The 25,908-nt window shown below is 40.4% G+C and overlaps 2 protein-coding genes across 2 annotated transcripts; one reads left to right on the top strand and one right to left on the bottom strand.

Annotated features, from left to right (window-relative positions):
• The first annotated feature begins 6,191 nt into the window (after positions 1–6,191).
• LOC6578340 (homeobox protein orthopedia) lies at positions 6,192–14,537 on the top strand. The gene is made up of 5 exons (XM_002004217.4): positions 6,192–6,679; positions 9,592–9,943; positions 10,553–10,682; positions 13,490–13,577; positions 13,669–14,537. The coding sequence occupies exons 1-5, from the start codon at positions 6,511–6,513 to the stop codon at positions 14,187–14,189; spliced, it is 1,260 nt and encodes a 419-aa protein (XP_002004253.2). The 5' UTR covers positions 6,192–6,510; the 3' UTR covers positions 14,190–14,537.
• Positions 14,538–20,824: 6,287 nt separating this feature from the next.
• Positions 20,825–21,409, bottom strand: LOC6578341. The gene is made up of 2 exons (XM_002004218.4): positions 21,248–21,409; positions 20,825–21,186 (listed from the first exon to the last, which is right to left on the bottom strand). Exons 1-2 carry the CDS (start codon positions 21,309–21,311, stop codon positions 21,062–21,064), a joined length of 189 nt encoding a protein of 62 aa, XP_002004254.2. The 5' UTR covers positions 21,312–21,409; the 3' UTR covers positions 20,825–21,061.
• Positions 21,410–25,908: the final 4,499 nt, after the last annotated feature.

Here is a 25,908-nt window from a genome sequence, read left to right on the forward strand (position 1 = left end):
ACTCTCACCCACACACACACACCCATACAGAGTATCTCACAACGCACACATACACACTCGCTGGCAGACGCAATTGAATGCAATTTTGCATGGTATATTAAAAATTTTTTGCCCAGTTCTTATTATGACCTGTAAAAGCGGAGTATGAATGGGGTATAATAGAGTAGGCGAGATAGAGTATGAGAGGCTATATGAAATAGTATGCACCTAAGTATAAGCTGAAGTGTAGAGATATATATTAGAGTCTATGTTTCTGTTCAAGTTCTATAGAAGTTCTTATCTAGATAATGCTTGAGTAACTCGCGCATCTCAAGAAAACTTAGCACAAGGTATTTCTGCTTTCCAAGGCTATCTTTGGGCAGAAAATAAGATCCCTAACATTTTCTGGTTTACTCATCCAAATCAAAATACAAAACTTTTTCTACCCAAATTTTCACTTAATTGCAGGGTATCTGCTGGTCGTGCATGCCCCGTCAAGCCCCCTCTTTTATGCAACTGTTTCTTTTTGGTTCATTTCTTTTTGGGTGCCAATTGTGTGTTACATTTCCGCTTGGCAAGAGGAGCCCCAAGGGAAGAGGGCAAGAGAGCGAGAGTGGGGCATAGGGTGTAGGGTGCAGAGTAGGGTATAAAGGGTGTGTAGGGTGTGTCTGCGTGTTGCACTTTTTATTTTATTACGCGCACATTATGATGCACACAGCAACAATAACAATGAAAACCGTTTTTAATGAAATTTTTGAACAAGTTGCAGGGCGGGGGCGTAGGCCGGAGAGCGGTCTGCTTGCGGGGGGGCCTAGTGAAAATGTGGGTGCAATAAGCAGCGCTTCTGGCACTGGATGGCCACTCAACAGCATCTCTCATCATTTGCATGCGAATTGATTTCTCAATTGTTTACGGCCTCGGACCCAAACACACATGTGAAGATATCTCTATCCCTCTCTCTCTCTCTCTCTCTCTCTCCCTCTCTGTGGATCTTTCGAGTCTCAACTATATAATTTTCACAGAAATTTTTGCTTTGTCAGCATTTTCTTTTGGGCATTCTCTTTTCAGCACGCTTCACACACGCACAAAAGGTGTGTGATTACAATTGTTGTTGTTGTGCCACGCCCACTCATATGCACAGAAGCCGCTCAAGACAGAGAGTGAGATAGTGCGAATCTCTCCATTGTACTTGGTGTTGTTTTTTTCAGTTTCTTTTTCTCTTCTGTTGTTTGTTTGGCTACACTTTTGCATATTTGGTCAAGTTCCTTTGTTCGGCTTGGCCATTTGGTCATTTCATCTGCATTGTTTGCCTTTGGCCAATTTTTATGTAATTCAAGTGCACAACAATGGCACAGGTAATTCACAGGAACTCCTAGCCTCGCATGTGGGTGAGTGTGCGCCTGACTTCTCTCACTCGCACGCTCAGCCACTCGCCTAATTAGCTGGAACTGGCATATATCCATATAGTTTGATCTGCCCTGTTCTTTTTGCGGTCGGCGCTGTCTTTCATCTTGGTTTTGTGGAAATGCATATGCATATGTGTGAACGGGCCTCGAACGGGTGTCAATTTGCTCCAGATTAGGCTGCATGCGTGGGCAGCTAAACACGGTTTATCTCCCACTTTGCATCTAGAGTTCCGTTCCAAGGGGCCGCGCGCGTCTTCCTGTCTGGCTCAGACTCCTGCTGCTGCTGCTACTCCTGCTGCTGCTGCTGCTTCTGCTGCCTCTGGGCTTAATAAAACGTTTCAATATTGTTAGCCCGAAAAATGCAAGACACAGCTTCAACTAGGATATTTATATGCGGTCTGTGGTTGAGGCCAAGCGGAAGCCTTCATTTACTATGGCTGCCATCTCCCCTCTCTCTCTCTCTCTCTCTATCGCTGTCGCTGCCTCTGTGTGCACTGCCTGAATATTAAATTATGAAACTAAATGTCAAACAAGCGCTTGGTTTCACTTAGCTCGCAAATAGCCCAGCCACCCAGCCCCTCCCATTCCAGCTGCTGCTGCTTCTGGTCTTGTTTGATTATGGCCACAAGCAGCAAAGGATATTGAATAATTTATATATATACAGGGGTATATATATTGGATATTGTGTGTCTGTGTGTGTGGTTGTGTGTGTGTGTATTAGGCCAGCTGCGGTTGCTGGCCAGCCAAATAGCTAAAAAGCAAAGCAGCCCAAGAGACGAGCTGCTCATTTATACACACATACACACACAAATGTAAATATATGAAATTCATAGACATTTGAAAACTATTTGTAATATGCAATTTGCAAGGTTTTCAAAATACAGGGTGCCTAACTAACTGTAGCATAGATAGACCTTCTATCGAAGGCTTTATAGAACTCCTCAACGGGGCTCTGCCCCGAATGGGGCTATAGAGTTGCAATATCATTTCAACTGTGCCTTAGAGATAAAGAAGTCTCCTTTGCTATGCAAACTCTGATGAAATTTGATTCGAAATTTGTTTAATTAAACAAGAATCGCTTCAAGGTTTTGAAATTTATATTCTGAAGTACTCTTTCATGTTTTATTCTTCTTAGCTTTCCATTTTAAATCCTCGTAATGCTATATATAAAGTTTCATTTTATGTACATTTTTCTAAGATATATCTATTTAAAGTATCTTCAGCATTAAGTATATGAAATAACCCATCCCAATACACTCGAAAACTAGTAAAGTTGGAAACTAACCACTCAAACTTGTTTTTATTCTTATATGATATGTGCTAGTTGTTCAAGGATTTCTATTCTTAGTATTATCACCTCGATATGTTTCCATAGTAATCAAAATTTGATTATAGCTTTCATTATAAACAGGGATTTGTATATATAAATTGTTGTATATACTTATATTTAAGAAGATCTAGCTACAAAATAATCTTAGCCTAAAATTCTAATAAACCTAGTAAACTGTTAAGCTAGTAATAAATAGCAATTAATTAAAGCCAAGTCATTATCTATGAGAGCTGATCAAATTAGAAGTCACATGCATGACATGTCACATCATAAATGTCTCTGCTTACATGTATGCGTCTAACTGAGCCCATATTTTACTTACCTTTCATTATTTGCATTTATAATTAAGAAGTCAATCCCTTTTATGAACTCAGACTCAGCCTCAAATGTCAGCAGCAGCAGCAGCAGTTATTTAACCCCCGCACACAATTAGCCCAAAAGGGTTCGGGGGCGAAAGTCGAAAATTGAAAACCCCCAGCGAAAAGCAGCCATAAACCCAGAACCCAAAACCCAATACCGAGAACCCAAACCCAAACCCAAAACAAAACTCCCCACAGCAAGAAGACAAAATGCTCTCGCTCTCGCTCATCCGGCAGACAATGCAAGGCAGACGCTAAGTAGACGAAAAGTTTTTAGTTGGATTATGTGTGGGAGGGGCTGGGTAAGGGTGGAAGACACCCCCTCCAGTGCGCGCATACACACACACACGCACACTTGCAGACAAAATTCGTTTTATTACTTTGATATATTAGATTTAATGGTTAAGAAAAATGTTGCCAACAGCAGCTATCACACACACACACACACACAAACATAGACACATACACACACCCACGCGCACACATTTAGCTTTAGTTGGAGTAGCTGAGCTATTGTCCTCGTGGGTGTTCTGTGGGTCGTCGTCGTCGCAGTTAACCTTATTAAAAGGTGAACACAGCCATCGCACCGAAGAGAATTGCCACAATGTGTTTACACGCAAGCCAGAGGGGGCGGGCAGAGTGTGCAGTGGGGGCTGGCAAGCAGCGAGAGAGCGAGAGGAGGTGGGACAACACGATAATGACCTCGACGGGCAGGCAAAGCCAGCTCTGCCTGCTCTGTGTGTCTGCGGCCAATCAGAATGAGCGAAAGCTGCGCATGTCCAATGAGAGAGCAGTAAATTGCATAGATAACTGGAATGGCTTAATGCGAGGGTCGGGGCAGGCTGGGTCGGCTGGGTCGGTTGGGTTGGCTCGCCACATTGATGTGCTAATTTAGAAATTACATTGAAGTGCGCTGCTCAATGAGTTTGAGTTTGAGTTTGACTTTGATTCAATTTGTCATTTCACACTTTGAGCTAAATGGCTTTCAAATGGAGGCAGCAGTGGAGAGGTCCTCTAAAGTGGCTCAAAGCAGACGAGAAAAAACTAAATCTTGATTTATGTGCTGATCAATTAGCACACAAATTAAACGTAGAGCTAGTGGCTGAGCATGAGGTGGCTCACGAATCGATCAAGCTGGCTCAAGCAGCATGGCTCATGGCTCATGGCTCATGGCTCAAGGATCAGGGATCATGTGCGGCAGGTAGGCGCATAGCTGGGCTTCGCACCTTAGTCCTTAGCTCTATATTAAACGAACGTGCAATCGGATTGCTGAATGAAATCTGCGAAGTGTCCTATGAAAATATGATTAGGCGCAATGCTAATCAGGCAGGACTAAGCGACATTGCGTCTGCTGACAGGTCCCGGGTACTCTGCGTCTGTGTGTGTGTGGCGTCACACATCTGGCACCTTAATGAGTTTTGATACTTGTTCATTGCTTCCAGCGAAAACTACGCGCATTGCGGCGCATTGTGCACGGTTTTTGGCTTTGGCTTTGGCTTTGTTTTGGCCACAGCTCACAAAAGGAGAATAGAAAATTGTGTAAGATTTGCATTCTTCTCGCATTGTCCGGGCCACCTTTTGTTATTATGCAACCTGCGCTGGCTAAGGGCATTGCATAAGGGGCAGCGCGTTGAGCAGCCACAGCGCGATTGGACAGGACACTCGACATGCGTAAGCCTCAAGGCTCAATCAAATCCCGCCAGGCGACGAGGCAAGCGACAAGGCTGTAGAGTGCTTAAAATGTGCGCTCAGACTTCGAGCTGGCTCTAGTACTTTTTTTTAGGTCTGAGTAAAAAATAATTTAAGAATTGTTTAGGGAAATAGATTAAGTAAGGATTACAAAGAACTGGATGATCCAAGTGGCTGTGCAGTGCTTGGAATTATATCTTGAGGTTAGATTATTATGTTTATTAGTATTTTTAAATTTATTTGCAAAATTTTAAAAACTAAATTATTATGCTTATTTATGAGGCCAATTTTTAAATTATATTTTATATATATTTATTATTTTTTATATATTTAAATGCCAAAGAATGCTTATAAATATATTATAATATATTGCAATAATAATTATTACACTTTGTTTTATTATTATTTGCTGTATTACTGTTATCATTATTATTATTATTAATTTTTTTTGTGTATAATTTGTAAGACTTGATTATTTTTAATCTTTTAAAATATTTCTTTAAGAAAATATTTTTAAAATATCTGCTATTTTGTATATATTTCGTATATGTTATTTCAAATAATTTTTAATATATATATTTGATTTTTTTTTTAAATCATGAGTTAAGTTTAAATTTATTCTTCAAAACAGATATATTTTATAGTTCAGTCAGTGCTGTACCTCATTGCAGAATCTGCCTGCAGATCTGTTTATTCTGAATGAAACCCTTCCTCAATCGCTTCCCATTTAAGACGCTGGCTAAGCAAAGGGATTTCTTCATTGAGCATTTGGATTGTTCAATGAAACGATGCTCAATCCCCGGGCAGAGATCATAAATGATGCTGCGACAAGGTGCGCGATTTGCCGAACGTGCAAAAGGTTCATAAAAAAGCGGAAATCATAAATGGCCGATTTTCGCCCAGCTGCAGGTAGAAACTAAACTTGCTTGTGATTTGTTGACCGGTCGCGAATGTCGGAGTGAGTGAGAGCAAGGGAGAGGCAGATAGATAGAGCGTGTGTGCGCTCATGTACATGTGCGTGTGTGTGAGCGCGTGTGCGTGTCAAGTGACTAACAAGCAGAGCTTCATATTAATGAGTGAAATTTATGAAATAAATAAAATTTAATCAGCAAACATAGTTACACAGCTAAATGGCAAATAAACTGCCCAAACGAGAGAGTGAGGCAGCCAGAGCGGGATGGAGATAGCTCAAAATGAGAGCGTGAGAGCGGGCTGAGCGAGAGAGAGCCGCCCCTTGCGAGTAAGTGCGTGCATGCGAAACTCACCCTGTGCGCAAGCGAGATAGCGCGACAACGCAGGATAACGGACACCGCCAAGGCGCAGCCCATTTCACTTGCTAACAACAACAACATGGGCAACAACAAGAACAACTAGAATAAACGCCTCTCTGGCGTATTTAATGGCTTGACTGAGCGTTCGCCGAGCTCAGTCGGTGGTTGTTGATCGCTGCCAGCGTACGTGTCTTTGTCCAGCTGAGCGAACAACAACAACAACAACAACTACAGAAACGTACCCAAAACCCAATCGAAGTTTTTGGTTAATAACATTCTTGAGTGCGTGCGCGTTTTTCACTTTTACAATCAAAAATTGTGAACAAAAAAGAATAAAAAACAACAAGAAATTGTAAAAACGAGAATTCATTAATATTGAAATTCAACAAATAAAACCAAATCGAGTGCAATTCTGAGTTTAGTGCGCCGGGTCATGCACGTTGCCAGCTGCTGCTGCTAGAGCTGTACGTTATTTAATGCTTGAAAGCCTGTCTTTTGAGATGATGACAACAACAACAACGGCACAGCACTCGAACATCATGCCACCAGCCATGCGACCTGTACAGGAGAGCCCCGTTTCGCGACCACGCGCCGTCTACAGCATCGATCAGATATTGGGCAATCAGCATCAAACGAAGCGAAGTGGTGAGTGCTATAGATAATGATTGTATATGCTTACAGCTGATTTATGAGTGGGCTAGATTCAGATATATACAGATTAAATGATATTCAATAAGTATCAATATCAACATTGTTGAGCCAAGTGCTAAAGCACCTATAACTACATTCAGTTCAGTTGCCGTCGCTGATCTCAGCCGGTGCAATTCAACAAGTTATTTTCTAGATTTGTTACTTTACGAATATAAATCAAATAATATATTATGCTGAGATATAAGCAATAATTTGCCAGATTATAGCTGAGACTTGACCATAATATCTATAAGCTAAGTTTTGCTTTAAATTTGGCTATAGCATTCAATTATCATTTCAATTAACTTATTTAAACAGTGCATATAAACATATATATTTTTAAATCGTTTCACATTTCGCTAAGATTTAATAACTTGTAGGCTTCAGTAATTTTGCTGGCTCTGTTTGATTTGAGACCCTAATGAAGTAGAAAAGAAATTTTCCGCCCTGTACTATAATATTTTCTAGGTTCATATCTCACTTGTATAGCCCATTATTTTTTCGAAATTCCTCAAAACTCAATTGCTATATCTGAAATATTTAAATATGTTATAATACAAGGCCAATTCCTCCATCACTTAGACTTAATTTTTTTAACAGTTTAATATGCTATATAAATCTGCGCTCTGTGCTGAATATATTGTCGATTCTTTACTTTATTTCATATATCAAATGTGAGCTATGTCTTGAATATCCTTGGGATATATGCATATATTTATATAGATATAGATTTGTGCGTATAGATCTGAAGATCATGTCGCTCAACTTCGACTCAAATATATATATTAATATCAATATTTAAAAAATTGGGAAAAAATTAAAAAATTTGTTGTACGTTTTTCTTCTTTTTAAATAATGTAAGACTCCTCAATAGTTTTGGTTTTATGCTTTTCAAAAAATAGTATATCAACCCCCCTTTGACAGAGTCTGCCCCAAGCTCGCATCGTTACCTGCTGTCGCTTCAATGTGTTGATGCTCCGGCTTAAACCACATCAAAGGACATCCAATCCATTCACATCATATGCAAATGAGAAAGAGGACATGACCATAGTTTGTTTTTTCTCGCTTCTTCCTCTTGCTCTTCTGCTGCTTCTACTCCCTCTTTGTGTTTGGGGTTGTTGGGGCTTAACTACATAAAGCTTGGCCATGTTTCACACGCAAAAAGAGACGAGGGTGGGGCTGGGTATGGGTCGATTGTATGGACACCGTGTAGTGGGCGTGGCCGACGGCATGCTGCGTGAACGCGAACCATTAATGCGCAGCCAGGGCAAGCCGAAAAATGAAAAAGAATCGTCGAAGGCGAAGCAGAAATGAATCGCAATCAAAACATATCACGACATTGATATGCTGGCAGTTGGGCGACATAATGAGACGCTGGGCCATCATTAGAACCGTAATTAGATTGAGATCAGGATCGGGCAGCAGCAGCAGGAGCAGCTGGAGGAGTAGGAGTCGCAGTGCTGCACCCAGAGTATTTGTCAACAAGGTAACAATTTGTGACAACGTGCGCACCGCAGGACATATCCTGCCACGCTCAATCGCATATCCTGCAAGCTCCGGCGACTGCGGCGTAATTTGATGCCTTTTAGCAAATTACCTTTTTCGCCACAACAAGCGGCCGAAAATGTTGCGAGCTGCACGAAGCGCGGCTCGAATCTGGCGCCCTGCTGTGCCGGCAAGGACATTCGCATCCTTAATTTGAGGTTCATTAAAATTTGATTACATATGAGGCTAGAGAGAGAAAAAGAAACCAGCTCAGCCGAGCCAGCTCTGGGCGTGTGAAAGGACCTGGCAAGGATCTGACAAAAGGGTTGCAATTGTAGCCAAGCCCGAAAATCCTTTTCTGCTCAAGTTAAATTTTTCATAATTATTTATTATTGATTGCCAAATCAAATATATACATATATATATTGTATATATATACCCCATATTCAATGTGTGTAGAGAGTGCGCACACTTGAAAAAGCTTTAAACGTTGCCAGAAAGGGGTTGGGCTGAGCGGGGCTGGGCTTTCAATCAGCCAGGATATATCAGGATATTACTACTTCACTTACAATTCAATGCATTTTGCTTTTTCGCAGCTGCCGAAAAACGTAACTTTATTTGTATTTCCCTTTTCTTCGTTTTTGCTTTTCAATACACTAGCGCAGCGAGGGTATTAGACATTTCTTGGGCAACATGTAACACGGCGAAATTTTCTGAGATTTAGCTGAAATTAAAGAATAAAGCCACAGATCTGGAGGTTTATCTGCATTGAACTGAGATTTGAAATATTATAGTCTAGAATAAAGATAGAATCAAGGTAGAATCGCAGGCCCAAAGTGAAAATTAGCTAGGATATAGCTAAGATATAGCTAGAACAAAGCTGAAGCTGGAAAGCAGCTAAGGCTTAGGCAAGATAGATCTATCCTGACCTTTCTTTGCGTTGCCATATCAGCTTCTTCTGGATAATTTATAGAGAGCTGTCTCTTTAATGCAAATTCGACTTAATTTATTTTCCACTTAAATTCCAACATTGTCTACATATATAAATTTGTAGAAAGAATTTATTTTTCTGCTTTAGTCTTCTCTACATATCCCTCTCTCTCGCTCACTCTCGCTCTTTCTCGCTCTCTTTCCGCTAGAGTATTTCAGCTTCGTCTTTAACCTTTTCGCCTTTACTCTTCTGTTGTTATTTCCGTTTTTCCTTTTTTTTGCGTTTGCCCTTTCAGCTTTATTCGCAACTCAAACACAAATCGCCAAACTTTGAAACACTTGAAATCAATTGAATTTGGCAAACTTTTGATTTTTAGCTCTTGATTATGAAGAGCCTCAGCTTAAATGTATTTCCATTACAATTTCTCCCTCTCTCTCTCTCTCTCTCTCAGATACGCCCAATGAGGTGCTGATAACTCACGCGCATCACATACATCATCTGCATAACAGCAGCAACGGCAACAACAACAACAGCAACAACAACAACAACAACGGCTTGTTGCAGCATCAACAACTTCAACAACTTCAGCAACAACATCACCATCACCAGCTACAACAGCAACATCAACAGCAACATCCGCAGCAACAACAACAACAGCAACAACAACCTTTGCCAAGCAAGCGTGAGGACTCGCCCACGAATACGGAAAGCGGCTTGGATGTGGACAACGATGATGATTTATCCTCGAGTCTGAATAATGGCCACGATCTGGGCGATATGGAGAGGCCGCGGAAAGTTCGTAGGTAGGTGAATCGACTATCGATAAGACATCGATAAGAATGTAGTACGAAATGGGTGTGTTAGATTTGATGATGCCTCTTAAGTCGTAGTGATGCTAGGAGAAAAGATAAAAGAGGCTAAAACGGAAAGAAGTTATAGAAGAGTAAAAGATAAGAAGAAGCTAAAACATAGTGACGATAAGACATGAGAAGAGAAGTAGAAAAGAACAGTAGAGAAGAAAGCAAGAGTGCAGAAGAGACAAGAAGAAGAAGAAGCAAGAAAAAAATATGGAATATAGGATAAAGCAGAAGAAGCAGAATAAAATTAATAGAAGAGAAGTCACGAAGCTTGTTTGGCACACTTCCATCTGCCTCTGGCATAAATGTTTGCACAACAAGCTGATATGCCCAGTCTAGGCAGGAGGTACCAGGGTATCAACAAGGATACTCAGGTTTGTTAACAAGCCGCTTAGCAGATAAAATCGTATTAGCCCATTGTTGGGCCCATTAAAAAGCAACTAAAAGCAATTCATTGTTATCAGCCGCTGCATCAGCATCGTCATCGTCGTCATCATCATCGTCATCTCAGTCTTACCCTCTGTTTCATGCTCTATTTGGATGTGTTTTTTTCAGATCTCGGACAACTTTTACAACATTTCAATTGCATCAATTGGAACGCGCGTTCGAGAAGACACAATATCCGGATGTGTTCACAAGGGAGGATCTGGCCATGAGGCTCGACCTAAGCGAAGCACGCGTTCAGGTATATATCCCCCTCTCTCGCTCCCTCTCTCTTTCTCCACATCTACCTCTCTCTTTCCCATATGTACGTGTATATGCTTATTTGATAGCTACTTAACCGAGCAATTGAGTATTTTAGCTGCTGATTATGTAATTATTTACGGCTTAGGGCTGGCAGGTCAGGCGCACAAAGCTAAAGCGGCTTAAACAGCAGTACGAAATACACTTGGAGAAAAAACACATATTAAAAGTTGGTCGTAATGAAATTAAATTGGAAATTCAATTAAATATCTAATGAAATGAATAAAAATCTAATGAATTTATTAGTAAGAAATCTATAGCTGACTTTGTTCAAGTTCACAAAACTAAGAGTTATATTTCAGTCCATTTTTCTTCAAATATAAACTCAATCAAATTTATTCTTCTGTTTGCGCCTCTAATACAATTTTAAATCAAAACTAATTTCAATTGAGGCTTCAGCATAAATGTTCTCAGGGTATCTTTATATATATATATATTTTAATTGGCCCACAAAAAAATAATCGCGCGTGCAGGCAACGAGTAGAACTGGAAACGAGAAAAAACTGCCCAACAATCAAAGGACTTAATTTGTAAATAGTCTTTTAAACACTTTAGTGCACGCTTTGTATGCAAACACATACACACACACACACACACATATTTAAATACTTGGGGGGGTTGCTGCATTTAGGGGTGGCTCAGGGACACTAGATATTTGTGATTTTCCAAATGATTAAATTCGCCAGTACCAGAAAAGTCGCTGTTGTTGTTGGTGTTGGTATTTTTATTAACTTCGCTTTGACGAGGGGGTAAACAATTAAAGTGGCTTTGCTTCACACACGCACACACGCACACACGCACACATGCACAGTGAGTGTAATCGAGATCCTTGCTGTGATCCTTGCTTCGCACTCGAGTTGACAGTTACATAGAAAGAGAGAGACATACACATATATAAATAGATAGGGCTAGAGATAGCGATGAACAAAAATGTAAAACAACTTGACCTAAGCGCTTGGCACTCACTGAGGGATTATCGCTGCGTCCTGCGCCTCTGCTCTGTGTGCTTCGTCCTTCGTCCTTGTTTGTGTATGTTTCTCTGGCTGGCAGATTAAGCGTAATTGGTCATTGATTCGCATACGTTAGACGTGCACTTGAATGCCTCAAAAAAGTAACACATTTGGCAGCGCTTTTTTCAGCTGTTTGTTTCCCCCCCTCTCTCTCCCTCTCTCTCTCTGGGGCGTATCTATCAGATACTTTTGTATCCTTTACTCTTTCAGCCAAGGGGTTGATAAACGGTCAATTATTTAGGGATTTGCTGACAGTCTGGCCAATTTGAAATTGAAGCACTTTTTTATCTGTTTGTATTAAAGCGCATTTTCCATGACAAATCACAATTTTTCATACACTTCTGTTTTTTATTTTATATAATCGCTTCAAGCGAGTTGCTTAGCGAAGAGTTTAACAAAGAGATCAAGAGTTTGATATAAATAGGTCCACAATATGAGTTAATACAAGTTGATGGGATTGTTGGGCAAATGGAATTTAAGATAAGATAGTTTGTTAATTGTAAAAGAAATGAATTATGTATGGTAATCAAATCTTATTAGGCTGAACACTTTCAAGGCTCATATACAAATGGATTTATAATTTCTTGTATATAAATATAATATAAATAATATTATACCATATACTATAGAGGGTTCCATGTCTTCGTTTGTATTCAACTTTCATATCATATCATATATATATATATATATCATATATAGAGAACCTTAGATAAGTTATGTGCATTGTCATTATTATATTTTGATCGCACATGTGCGATAAATGTGTTCAGGATATCCGTGAATTCAACTTAAAGGACTTCAGTCCAGTGCGGCTCGTCCGGCTCGGCAACTGCTTGGCTGGGCTTGAAAAGTGGTTTTAGTCGCATTATAATTGCGCTGCCAACAATTAAAATCACAAGGGTTGCGGACACACACACACACTGGTGGAGACTGCGTGGGTTGTGGGCGTGGCACCCACACACGCACACACACAGACAGAGGACAATAATTGGCAGCAATTATTGCAAGGAAATCGTTGCTAATTTGCAACTCGCTTCGATGCACGCATTGTTATGCCAGCCAAGGATGTGCTCTCTCTCCCTCTCGCTCTCCCTCTCTTTCTGTATGTATGTATGTGTGTGTGTGTGTATGTGCCATGTTAAGTACAGGGTGTCTATAATTGCACAACTCTTCGAGCAACTTTGCGCACAGTTGTCAAGTGATTTCAATTTACAAACAATTAATTTTCTTAATACAAGCCAAAGCGCAAGAGGAGCACAGACGATGCATGGACTAGCCTTATCGAAGCGGAAGTCCTGCTCTCACCCACTGACTAGACTAGAGGCTCGAGACTCGAGTCGTTTGACGAGTCAGTAGCTCTGCCACTCTCGCCCGCTCTTTCTGGCTCTGCCCCTCTCTTTCTGTCTGTCAAATCACCGTTGCACACTTCCGATTGGCTGCCATTGTATTTTGACATAGCTGCAGACTCGGGCTCAACTTTTTGCTTGGTCAGGCCAAATTACAGAAGACGTTCGTTCCATTTAGCGTACAGTGAAAACTCAAATGGACGAACAGGCACAAGTACAGTGAAACTAGTCGCGCATAATCAAGGCACATAATATGACGTTAAAATTTTTGAAATTTTTTTTTATAATTTAATTTAAGTTTTCTTTCGCTTATTCGTTAACTGAAGATTTTACTGTACTGTGCTGCATACGCAATTGCTAACTGCAACTCTTGTCTGTTCTCTCTCTTGCAGGTTTGGTTCCAGAATCGACGCGCCAAATGGCGTAAACGTGAGAAGTTTATGAATCAGGACAAGGCTGGCTATCTGCTGCCCGACCAAGGTGAGTCTGCAACATAATTAAAATTTACGCCCACGCCTAAGCCTAACCCTCTCTCTCTCTCTCTCTCTTTGTCTTTCCTCTGTGTATGCAGGCCTGCCCGAGTTTCCTTTGGGCATACCGTTGCCGCCGCACGCCTTGCCCGGCCATCCGCTGCCCGCCGAGTTCTGGCCTCCGCATTTCGCTCTGCACCAGCACTTCAATCCGGCGCTGCTGCCGCAGCAGCTGATGCCGCCCCACTACAAGCTGCCCAACTTCCACACGCTGCTCTCCCAGTACATGGGTCTGAGCAATTTGAATGGCATCTTCGGTGCTGGCGCTGCAGCCGCTGCGGCTGCTGCCTCTGCCTCCGCCTCTGTCTCCGTTGGCTATCCGCAGAACTTGTCGCTGCATTCGTCGTCGTCGTCGGCGCAGGTGAGCCCGCCCTGCAGCAACAGCAGTCCCCGGGAGAGCCCCAATTCCCTGGCCACGCATCCGCTCTCGCACGGCGCTACGACTCTGATCTCCGGCGATCTGACGCTCACCTCGACGGCAGCGCAGTCGCCGCGCAGCGCCACAGGTGGCAGCAGCAATGCCTCCACACCCGTCTCGGTGGTCACCAAGAGCGAAGACTGAAGGGCGAGCTGGCACAGCAGCTGATATAGTGATATATATATATTGGATGGATCATGTATATATATAGACTAAAAGTGATATATATATATGTATATATCATTGATCGTGTATAGTCTAGCGCTTAATTATATTATATTGAATATATATGGATCGTGTGTATATAGTCTTATGGCCAAAATGAACTTTCAGTTGTCTTTGCGAATATTTCACAAATATTGTTTAGTTATAAGAGACTTAGTATTAAAGATCTGCTGTCATAATATCTAGTAATACTGTAAATTAATATTACATTAAGAGCAAAAGAAAACGAAAATAAATCAAACTAATGAACGAATTTGTTTAAACATATTTGAAAAGTAATTAGAGATTGGAAATTGGTAGACTGAGCGGGATGAATGTGAGATGTTATAGATGGGCTATATATGATATATTAAATAGAGAAAGTACATAGATTATTAGAGTAATTTCAATTCACTTGAATTTGGACAATAATAAATAATGAAGGGGCAATTTTCTGGGCATTATTAGTAAGTACTTAAAGATCACTTTTTAGACTTTTAGAATAGACTTAAAATGGGTTTAAAGATTTTATTAAGCTTCCAATTAGTTTGTTAGTTATTGCTATCGATAAATGTTATCGATTTAGCGTATGGCAGTTCCATAATGTTATCGTCAGCTATGATCTGCGTCAACTTAAGCACTGCCTATAGCAACATAATCTATGATTTCTGTCTTGTTCAAGGAACATAGATCTTATATTTCTTAGTTAAGTTTTATAGACTCTAATGAATGAATAGTCATCCCTTTTGTAGTTTTGGACAACTACACTATACAGTCTATATTTATAATTGCTGTAGATTCTATATGAAATGAGTTAAGATCAATTTATTCAGTATGTCTTACTTCTATAAATCTCTAAAAGTAAATTCCCAATATTTTTATAGAAAACTGCAGTGAATACCTGCTATAGTGTTTCAACAACTAATTGAACTATAACTTCTTTCATTTATTCTTGCGACTTTATTTCATTTTATTCACTGTTGGTTCCCAAATCCGAGGCGCAACAATTAACAATTGATCAAAGTAGGATTCAAGTAGTTGCTCTCCATAGTTATAATGATGCCCATTATATGGAATTGTTGTAGTAGCTCGCTCTCTGAACATAATGCCCATTATGCATTGAGCTGTCGACCTTTTCTGCTTCTGCTGATGATGATCGAGTCAATGGAGCTGATCCTCGGGAATGGCCATGGATTGTAACAACCCCGAGAGGTACGCGAAATGCTGCCCGTTGTTTCTTCGACTCAATCAAAAGAATCAATCTTGATATTATGTCAGAAGGAAACACATGGCAGGGGGAGCAGGAGTCGCTGCCGCAGCAGCAATCGCATTGTGAGCCACAGACAGCAGCGGAAACAAGCAGCCAACAAGGATGTGAGCTAAAGGATTTGCACAGCGTACTTCAAGTGCAGCTCCTCCCCGCTCGACCTACCCCCGACACCGCTCACCTCGTGTCTCTCAGCTACCCTTAAGCTAGAGATTTCTCTGCGTGCTCTCGCCCCTTCGGTCACATGCAGCGCTAAATGCCGTATTGATATCTCGTAATTTGTGCCATAATTACTTTTTAATAATTTCTGTGGCGCCACAGGGCGTCGCATTGTGTGCGAATTTTAATAAAATTCGACAAGTTTTTCTCCTTTCAGGTCGAGTCTCAGACTCAGCTTCCAGTTGAATTTGATTACACTTAACATTCTGTGGGGTCAAAATCAAATTCATTGCACAAATACTACAGCAGTTACCGCCATCATCATCAGCATCATCATCATCATTGGGTTGAATGCGACTTAACGGATTTGTCACTGGCAACTCGAGTCGCCTTTCATAAAGCAGCGTCGCATTCGTCAAAAGAAGCTTTCATATAAAACTCATATGCAAATTCCTCTTTTCTGTTTTTTCCCTTTTTTCCCTTTTTCCCCTTTTTTCTGTGGGCGTGGCAGCCAAAAGACAGCCCCAGCCTCAGCCCTAGGGCCGCCCAAACTCTTTATACTTGTGTCTGTGCCCCGTTTGCCAGTTAAATGTATCTAGCAATCGAGTTGTTGTTGTTGTTGTTGTGGGTGTACGAGATGTAGATGAATGGCTGGATGGATGCATATTTAATAAGCTGTACTAAGCAGTTAAATGAACGTCGTTAAATTAACGAGGAAAGTGAGAGACAGAGGGAGAGACAGGGAGAGAGTGAGAGAGAGAGAGAGAGAGAGAGAGGGAGAGGGAGAGAGATAGAGGGAAAGGCAGAGACTAGTCAAGTTATATATTATTGAATGAATATTAGTATATAAGTATATTTTAGACTAAAGAAATGATATAGATAGAGATTGGGAGATAAAAATAGAGAGGGAGAGAGATAGATAATATATTTATATATATAGAGAGAGATAGAAAAGGATAGAAATGGAAATAAGTAGAAAGATGAATAGATATTTAATAGCGAAAAAGAAATAGAGCGCAAAGATAGAGACAGAGAAAGAGAGAGAGAGAGAGAGAAAGAGAGGGATATAGAGAAAGAGAAATAGATTAAGTAGCAGAACGTGCTAATATACTATAAAGATGTATATTCTAGGGGTTTACCATAGAATATAAACAATAAATATTACATTTATATATTATAGAAATATAGAAAAATTTAATAAAAACTTAGATGAAACAAAATGATACATATCATACATTCCCTACTTCATGAAAAGTCAACTACCCCATTCACGTTCAGATTTACAAAGACCAAGTGAGGGTATTCAGCTGTCGCTATAGCCTTCCAGGCTTTTCATCTTGTTTCTATCAACGAAAATTCAATAAGTTGAAGTAGATCTTTTATTTGTGCAAGTGTTTGGCCAAGCTGCATGAAGTCGCAACGGCAGGATTTTGTCCTTGGCTCTGTGTGAGTGGGTATGTGAGTGTGAGTAAGTGTATGTGTGTGTGTGTGTGTGCAAGGATTTTCATTCAGTGTGCAAATGCAGCGCGCTACTCTGCGGGCTATAAATATATGAAATTTATCAAGTGGCCTTTTGAGTTTTCGTTTTTTTGGCTCTATGAAATTGAGTGTCGAGTGCCTTTGTGTATTTGCATTCACCTTGTAAATGGAAGAGACAGAGAGAGAGAGAGAGAGAGAGAGACTGTTCGGGTGTGTGTATATCAAACATAATCAAGCACATTGGCATTTCGCTTGCAGTTTTATTATGAACCTCTTCAGCGGTCGAACAATGAAATGAAAATCAATTTTGGGAACGACACTCAGAAAGCTCGAGCGCATTAAAACTGGCAACAGTTGCTCATAGACGGGGCGCACTGTACAAGGGAGACACTTGAAGAGCTGCGCACATTTATATGCCAAATGAGCGCGACAGCAAAAAAACAACGAAGAGCGGGTAGTGATCGACTAGAAGATACCCATGCAGAGATTGATTGCTATCAGAAATTGGCTTATAGTTTTTGGAAAAGGCATTTTTTTTTTGTACAATTTAATTATAATCAAATATCCACAATCTATCGATGTTTAGCAAGAGTATTGAGTTATCAACATGAAGGTTTTAGCCTATGCTTAATATGTTATTAAGTAATATATATTTCCAATTTCAAGTTGTTAGCTTTTGTAGCTCTCGAGATTTTTATGTTCATTCAGAAGCATAGATGTAAATTTGGCAGGACAGAGAGTTAAATAGTCAGAAATCTCTGTTTGCTAGATTGACTTACTACATCAACTTGATCTGGACTATCTATATGTTCCATATGGGCTATGCCACGCCTCTTACTGCCTATTCAACACCTCACTCTATCAGCCAATATTCCCTGCGCTCAGAAAACTTTCATTGGGCTCAAAAAGATGGCAAGAAATGTGAATACAGCGGTAATTAAACAAGTTAAATCCGCTCAACAGATGCTCAAGTCAGATTTTCCTACTGTTTCGTGCTGTTTACCGCAGCAGCAACAGCAACAGCAACAGCATCATCAGCATCTGCAGCATCATCAGTTGCCTGCAGCACTTAAGAAATTATTATAAATTCATCAAAAAGTTGTCAGCAACATAATTATGCGGCTTGTCTACGGCGCTGGCCTCTTATGTCTATATGTATGTAGGTATGTGGGGGCGTTCGCTAATGAGCGCCATTTTGTTTTTTACTTCAAGGATAATTACGGTAATTTAAGAGAGGCAAACAGAGAGAGAGGGAGAGAGAGAGAGACCGAGAATCTGGGCATATCGCATGACGCAGCAGATTGAGGATCGCTGATCACACCGCAAGGCGCATTGGCAACAATTACAGAACAGGATATATCCTGTGAGGAAGTTTGGGCGACAGTCGCCCGAGTTGTCACGAAATGCGATACTTTTTCTTGTCACACCAAAGCGAGCCGCCAGGAGCGAGAGATCCTTCTGCTTGAGAGTGAAGTGAAGTTTTGCAGCGCTGACTTCAATGAGCTAAGCCAATGCCTTGTTTATCGCAGTCGGCAGCAGCAGCAGCTGAGCGTCTGATCCTTGTTGTCCTTGTTATCCTTGTTGTGATTAAAGTATGAGCAATAGCCGCCGTCGCATTCGGCCTTTTGTTGAGCGTTTCGGTTTCATGCCTGATTTCACTCGATTTGTTGTTTATCTGCATTGCTGACCAGGTAACAGTAGCCAGATCCTGGCGATGTCCTGGCCCTGTACTGGCCGTGTCCTGCTCAGCTGCCAGCTCCGACTCCTCTGTGCAATTGTGCAGTTAATTGTCTGCTCATTAGCCAATGGCCAATAGCCCAGACTATTGCTAGCTACTCACAAAGACCTCTTGACGACATTTTATTTGTGTTTCTGTTTTCACGGTGTCCTTTGCAGGATTTGCTGCTTTATGTTCATTTTGATATCGATACTCTTCACAATGGCTGATTTCTATGCCAACATCTTGCAGGGATATCAAAATAAAATCAAGCCGTGTGTTGAGTAATGAGAGTTAATGGCGCAAAAGATAACCGAAATTTGATACACTCTAAAAAGACTTTCATTTATAGATATGTGGTGAAAGGACATGTCTTAAATTGAATATAAATGGCATGAAATAACATCTAATAACTTAAATTCATTGGCTGAAACTTAAAAATAAACTAAGTTCAAGAAATTATAGAAGAATACAGAAACAGTAAAAATTGCTCTAGTTGGGAGTGTCCTGAATCTTGAGAATTCATATCTAGAATAAATTCTTCTCTTTATTCGAAGTCGAAGAATGCCTGACCTTTAGATCTGATTTTCCATATGCCTGAACTTGTCTCTTGATTCTAAGTAAACTTCTACATAAATAGTCTTACTTCAAAGTAAAGCCAGTCCACACTCGATTACCTGAGCACCTCGTGATTGTGTGCTCTATAAGACAGGCCTTTAGCACGCTCATAAAGGAAACTTTCTACATGCTCCCATCATAGTGTTTATATACGAGTATCGCAACGCCGTGAAGCTCCGTTTTGCATAGTCGCATTGCTGGAAATAAAAAGCGGCGGCAATAAAAAGGCGAACTCCCTCCACTTGGCAGAGCAAACAAGCCATGCCCATTTACAATGATAATAAATTAAATAAACAAACAAATATATCAAAATATGGAGCAAACTGCAACAACAAGAACAAAATACTATTAAATTAAGTTAATCAAATGTGAGCGATGTGAAATTGAGCAGCTGCTGAACACAAATCGAAAGCCAAATGTGGAAGCGAGGAGGTGTAGATAGGTGTGAGTGTGTGTGTGTGTGTCTATATACTCACATGCGTGTGTGTGTGTGTGGTGTTTGCCTGTGCAGTTACACCTTGCTGGCAGGCATTCAAAATACAACCACAGACTCATAAATAATATTCATAAAAAAGTATCAAATGAGAGCTGGTTAGGCCAGCACCGACTGCAGAATACTCGCTCAAAGCTTGGAGAAAATTAAATTTATAGGCATTTTATATAGAATTTATAAAAATAGTAGTGCTTTAACCTCTTCGTCTGAACTTAAATGACATACATAATGACCCCTTGGCAATTCACACCTCTTCTAAAGTCGTACCTCTATATGCCTGATAGTTTTATGGAGTAGTAATGCCAATGCTTATAAGTTACAAAGCCTGTAGCCTTTAAATAATCTTAATAATAAGACAGAAGCAGATCTACAAAGCTTAAAAATTAAATACGCATTCTAGTTATCTTCCTTTTTCCACGCCCCCATTAGGCGCTGGCAAAATATTCGAATACCCTCTTCCCTCTGCTAATTTCCAAATTTCTCGCTAAATGTCCGCAACCGATATGCTCACGCTGGAAGAGCTTGGGCGGGCATCCAAAAGGCGACAATAGCTTGAGTGCGAGTTTTTTTGCTAGGGTTAGTTCAGAGTTGTGTGTGTGTGTGTGTGTGTGTGTGTGTGTGTGAAAGCTGTTAAATTTTGTTTACATTTTGTTTACTCAACGACGCGGAAAACTAGTGAAACACACAGCGAGACAGAGACAGAGCGAGTGAGGGAGTGAGAGAGTGAGAGCCTCGCGCCTGGTAAGCATGTTATAAACTATTTGAAGTCACACCTGACTGAGAATTTGCTACCCTTTTCGCATACCCTGTAGCAAGTTGAAGAGAGAGGGGGTGCGCCGGCATTGAGTGTATTTGATTTTAATTAAATTTCCGAAACTTTGTCACAATTTGTGTCTTTCGCTAGTTTCGTTCTCCCGCCTCTGTCCGTTTGCCCGCTCACATGAGGCGCGCGCGCGCTGTGCTTGGGCTCTGCGTCTAATTGGCAGGTGTGAGCGGGGCGAGCGCGACAGGTGCGGCTGCTGATGACTTTTCCGCTGATTCCGAATAGCTTCAATCTACATCCACAGGCATCAGGCCGGCTAGATCTCGTCGTGGTAGTACTGCTTCAAGCGAATGGACTCTGGCTGCCCCAGCTCCTGCCACGGCTCGGTGAGGCTGTTCAGCTGCTGCAGCAGCTGCGGCGAGCGAGCCAGGTGAGTGCGCTCTGCAAGGGTAAGGCTTTAGCTTAGATCGAATTTAATTCAAGTTAATCGCTGTGCACTTGCCCAATTCGCTGCTAATGTAGTTAATGGTGGCATTCGTCTGCCATTCATCGTCGGCGAAAGGCATTTTGCTAAAATCAAAGTCGGAAATTTTCTCAGCGATGTGAATTTGGAATTTTGTTTGGCCTAAATGATTTGTTTGAGCCAGAGCAGGGCCCGACTCGATTCGAATCGAATCGAATTGAATGGAATTTCTAGGTCGACTCGATTGACGCGCAATTGGACCAATTATTACGCCCGATTTAATAAACTGAATGGGGCTCTTAGCTGCTCAAGTGCGTGCTAATCGAAGGAAAAAAAAAACTTACAGAACAGGCAAGACAGAGAGAGAGAGAGAGAGTGCGGGCGTGGGGGAGTGAGCGGGATGCTGCGTGTCTATAAAATTGTTAAGCACATCAAACGAAATTGATGACAATTGAAGCTGCTGCGTCCTTTTCCTTCTCTCAGACAGACAGACAGAAGTTCTTCCTCTTCGTCTTCTTCTTCTTCTACTGCTTCTACTGCTTTGCCTCCCCTCATTCACGCTAACTGCGGAAGCAGGAAACGCGCCGCAAATTGCAAAGTTTGAGCTGCGACTGTTGTCGCTTTGTTGAAGTCTTTTTGCCAAATTAATTTTATTTCTTATATATCTATAAAGAGAGATATACATATATACATACAGATATTTTTTTGATCTGCCAAGCCTGGAAATTGAGGACAATTTTCTTTTCACTTTTCGCATTTCCTATGATTAGGCGACGATTATAATAAATGCGAATTTCCTCGGCCATTTCCGCAGCTGCGGCTATGAATTCAGCCAGCTGCTTTGGGCACTTTGCCGTCAGCTTTTGGCTGGGGGCGTGGTCGGTGGGCTGTATGGTGCATAAGAGAAGATAAGTTGAGAATAATATATATTGGCATCACTGGGGAAAGGTGAATCCATCTAGTTCTGGCTAAGATCGAATATAATTTATATGTATCTGACCCGATTTTCAAGTGAAATACCATTTCTGAAGCGGTTTGATTCTGAGTATTTACTTCTGTTCAAGAATCTTCTGTGACTTTTCAAGTTTAGGAGAAATGCTCAAGATTTCGAATAAATCTTGTAAATTTATAAACAGATTTGCTCAGTAGAATATTAACTATGAGTAGGAATCTAAATTTTCTTAGATCTTATGACGTCTCATAAGATTAAAAAAATAATAATAAAATAATAATAATAATAATAATAATAATAATAATAATAATAATAATAATAATAATAATAATAATAATAATAATAATAATAATAATTATAATAATAATAATAATAATAATAATAATAATAATAATAATAATAATAATAAGTGTATGCATATAATGGAGATACTAAAGTCTCTATGACACACATCTTAAAGATGTAAGATATTCGGTTAAGGAAAGTGTATATACAAAAGACACGAATGTATCATCTGGATACAAAAGTAGATATTAAATTATAGTTATAGGCATTTTCCTAAATTCTAAAAGCAGTCACGGTATGTTAAATAGATACAAATATATCTTAGTATGTGTGTGCTGTGAGTATACCAGCTGGGAATTCAAAATGAGTAATTATTAGTCAGTTAATTTCAGCTGTTTACAGAGGACTGCATGTCCTGTTATTCTGGTATATTCGCCGTTACGCGAATCAAGCTGCGTGTTTATTGGGCTGGCTGTCAACACACATGAATTCATAATTCGATGAGTGTGGCCATTTTGCTGAGCAGATTTTCTGGCTGACTGCGGCTCCATTCGACTGCAATGCAAATGTCAAAGTGGCTTTGCCAATGCCAGTGTCCTTCAAAGGACAGACCGCCAGACAGGCAGACAGGCAGACAGGCAGACAGACAGACAGGCAGAAAATAACAACCTCAAAACTCAAGTGGAAAACACTTGAATAAAAAACAAATACACACGTTTCACACCTATCTCTTTCTCTCTCTTTATCTCTCTCTCTCTTTCTCTCATTGTGTGAACTGCAGTGCCATTTGTGACAAATTAGCAACAATTTAGAGTTAAATCAGGCGCATAATTATTTTTCCACACACACACATTTCTCTCTATCTGGTGTGCATAGGCAGGTATTAGCACACTGCTTGAAAAGGTGTCATATGTGTGTCTGTTATTGTCTGCGTGTGTGGTAAGCAGGGTACAATGCATGTGTGTGTGTGTGTGTGTGTGTCGGTGTGTGGGACTTTCAACTGGCAATTGTTGCCAAATTGTCGCCTTTCGTGCGTCCTTTCGGCTTATTTAAATGTCGCCTCGAGCTGTTAAATAGACTAATTTGTGGGCAATGCATGCGTGATAATGAACGGACTTATCACACACAGACACACACACACACACACACACACAGATAGATACACACTTGAATGTGAAGTGTACTTAAGTGTAATTTTGGTCGAAACTAAGGCTAAGTTGCTCTGAATGCCTAGACTCTAGAGTAGACGGCTTAAGATCTAGGCCAGGTCGAGGCATTCGAGTGCTCAAACCAACATTCAAATGCCATAAAATAACAACCCCTCTGTCTCTCTGTGTGTGTGTGTGTGTGTGTGTGCAGGTCTGCTCGATTAGAGTCAATTAGCGCGCGATTATAATAGCATTCAGCAAGGCGGGTGGGTGGGGGGCTGGAGTTGGGGGTTGAGCGGGGCATCGCCAGGGGGTTGCAGTGCGCCGCTTGGCTTTAAAGTCATTGAAGAAATTTGCACATAAATTGCGTAAAGTGCAATTCTTTTCAGCCCTAACACGTTTACACACACACACACACACGCACGCACACACTCACATCAGAAGGGGTGCATCAATGGGGGTGATTGGCATTTGTCTACGTTTCTGTGTGGCAGTTCGCAGTTGAATGGCTTTCGCTCTTTCACTTTTTATTTGGTCAGCGCACATTGTCAGCCCAATTTCACACACACACACACACACTCACACACACCGAGAGCAGAAATGCAATCAAATGTGACGCGTTTTTATTATTCCAGCGAATCTCGCACAGCAATTTGGAGTGGGCACAAAATTGAAATCAATCAAATTAAATCGCCTTGTTCGCACAATTTTATGCAGTTCATATATATATATTGTGCATATACATATATACGTACACCTAAAATGATGAATTGAAAGGGGTTTTCCTTTGCAGCTTGTAAATGTAAACGTCAAGCGCTCGAGCAGAAGTTTTATATGAAATTTGTAATGCTACAAACGATCTAACGAATCACTGAGCCAATGCAAAATGCATTTTCATAATTATAGATTAACCAACTCACAGCTAATTAGGCGAGGAATTAACCAAGTTAAGCTTAATTGTGAAGTTGTCTTAGTAGAAATTGGCAGTAAACTCTTGAAGTTGTAAAACAGTTTAGGTGTTCCATTTAATAAAATCAAAGAACAAAATTCTACAATATCTTGTCTTATCGATTTTTTACCTAGTTTAGCTTGGCATGAATAATTGTTGATTATAAATAACTAAATAATTAATAACATATAATGTAATACCTTTTTCGCTGTCAGCTGAAGAAATGGTACAAATAAAAAATGGTAAAAATATTACAAATAAATTTAAAACATTTTTATAGATAGTTTTATAGATAAATAAAATATATGAAAGACGAAATTATAATAAATAAAAAAATAAAATATTTATTTATTTATTTTATTTATATGGGACACTTTATTTTTAATCAATTACTCAATATAAAATATGTTTTTTAGGAATTTATTTGTATAGATTATTTAAGTATTTTGGTTTATCAAAGAACCTTTCGCTAGTCTTACGCCTTTTCATTCTCCAGGCTAGAGCTTCTCGCCAACTCCGATCAACACCAAAATACTTCCAAGCCGCATTAAACTCTAAACACTTGGAAATATTTAATTTTGTGAAAAAGTTTTTCAAGTTTTGAGCGCACTTTGAATACGCTTGAGTGAATTCAAGTTCAGGTTTGCGCTCTTCCCTTACTCTTTCAGTTTTTTCGGTGGCATCGCTAATAATTGAAGTGAATAACAATGCGTGTGCGTGTGTGTGTGCGAGTGTGTGCGTATGTGTGCATGAGGCGGTCGCAAAAGCTTCTTGAGAAGAAGTTCTCATTGTGCTTTGTGCCAGCTCTAATTGACCATATGGGTTGTTCCGCTGCCTACTTGAAAACTGTTGAGCGCGTTATTTGTCTGGATATTATTTATTATTCGATTTGAAAATCGAATTTGAATGGATCGGCAAAAAAAAAAAAAAAAAAAGAAATAAAACTCGAATAAAATGTGAAAATTGCATTATTTACGACATTATTCGTTATGCGCCTCGGCTTTTTATTGTGTGCGTGTTTATTTTTGTTTTTGTGCAAATTGATTAGTGGGCTGAACTTGATGGGGTTGTTGTAGCTCTGCCTCTGCCTCTGGCTCTGGCTCTGGCTGGACTTCTAGGGGCTGGCTCTGACTTCGATAGACGACATTCGACATTCGACTTTTGGGCTTTGTTGTGCACTGCGCTGTAAAGTGATTCGCTTGAGAACGAACTCTCTGCCCGTCTACCGAGTCCTGGGCTTGGGCCATCATCAATCGGCTGCTGCTGGCTCTCTGCCAGCTCTTGGCCACCATTTATCAACCAGAAAAGCCGCCAGATGCAGCATTTTCATGAATGAAACTCTTCGTCTCTATCCACTGCAAATGTT

This window comes from Drosophila mojavensis, unplaced genomic scaffold (assembly GCF_018153725.1).
Source record: "Drosophila mojavensis isolate 15081-1352.22 unplaced genomic scaffold, ASM1815372v1 contig_80, whole genome shotgun sequence".
NCBI classification, from domain to species: domain Eukaryota; kingdom Metazoa; phylum Arthropoda; class Insecta; order Diptera; family Drosophilidae; genus Drosophila; species Drosophila mojavensis.

Bases quoted from the DNA above. Each gene is read 5' to 3' on its own strand.
- LOC6578340 (XM_002004217.4), top strand. From the start codon at position 6,511: ATGCTTGAAAGCCTGTCTTTTGAGATGATGACAACAACAACAACGGCA. The intron at 6,680-9,591 runs GTGAGTGCTATA...TCTCTCTCTCAG, and splicing joins GCATCAAACGAAGCGAAGTG to ATACGCCCAATGAGGTGCTG. The intron at 10,683-13,489 runs GTATATATCCCC...TCTCTCTTGCAG, and splicing joins TAAGCGAAGCACGCGTTCAG to GTTTGGTTCCAGAATCGACG.
- LOC6578341 (XM_002004218.4), bottom strand. From the start codon at position 21,311: ATGCCTTTCGCCGACGATGAATGGCAGACGAATGCCACCATTAACTAC. The intron at 21,187-21,247 runs GCAAGTGCACAG...TTACCCTTGCAG, and splicing joins CTACATTAGCAGCGAATTGG to AGCGCACTCACCTGGCTCGC.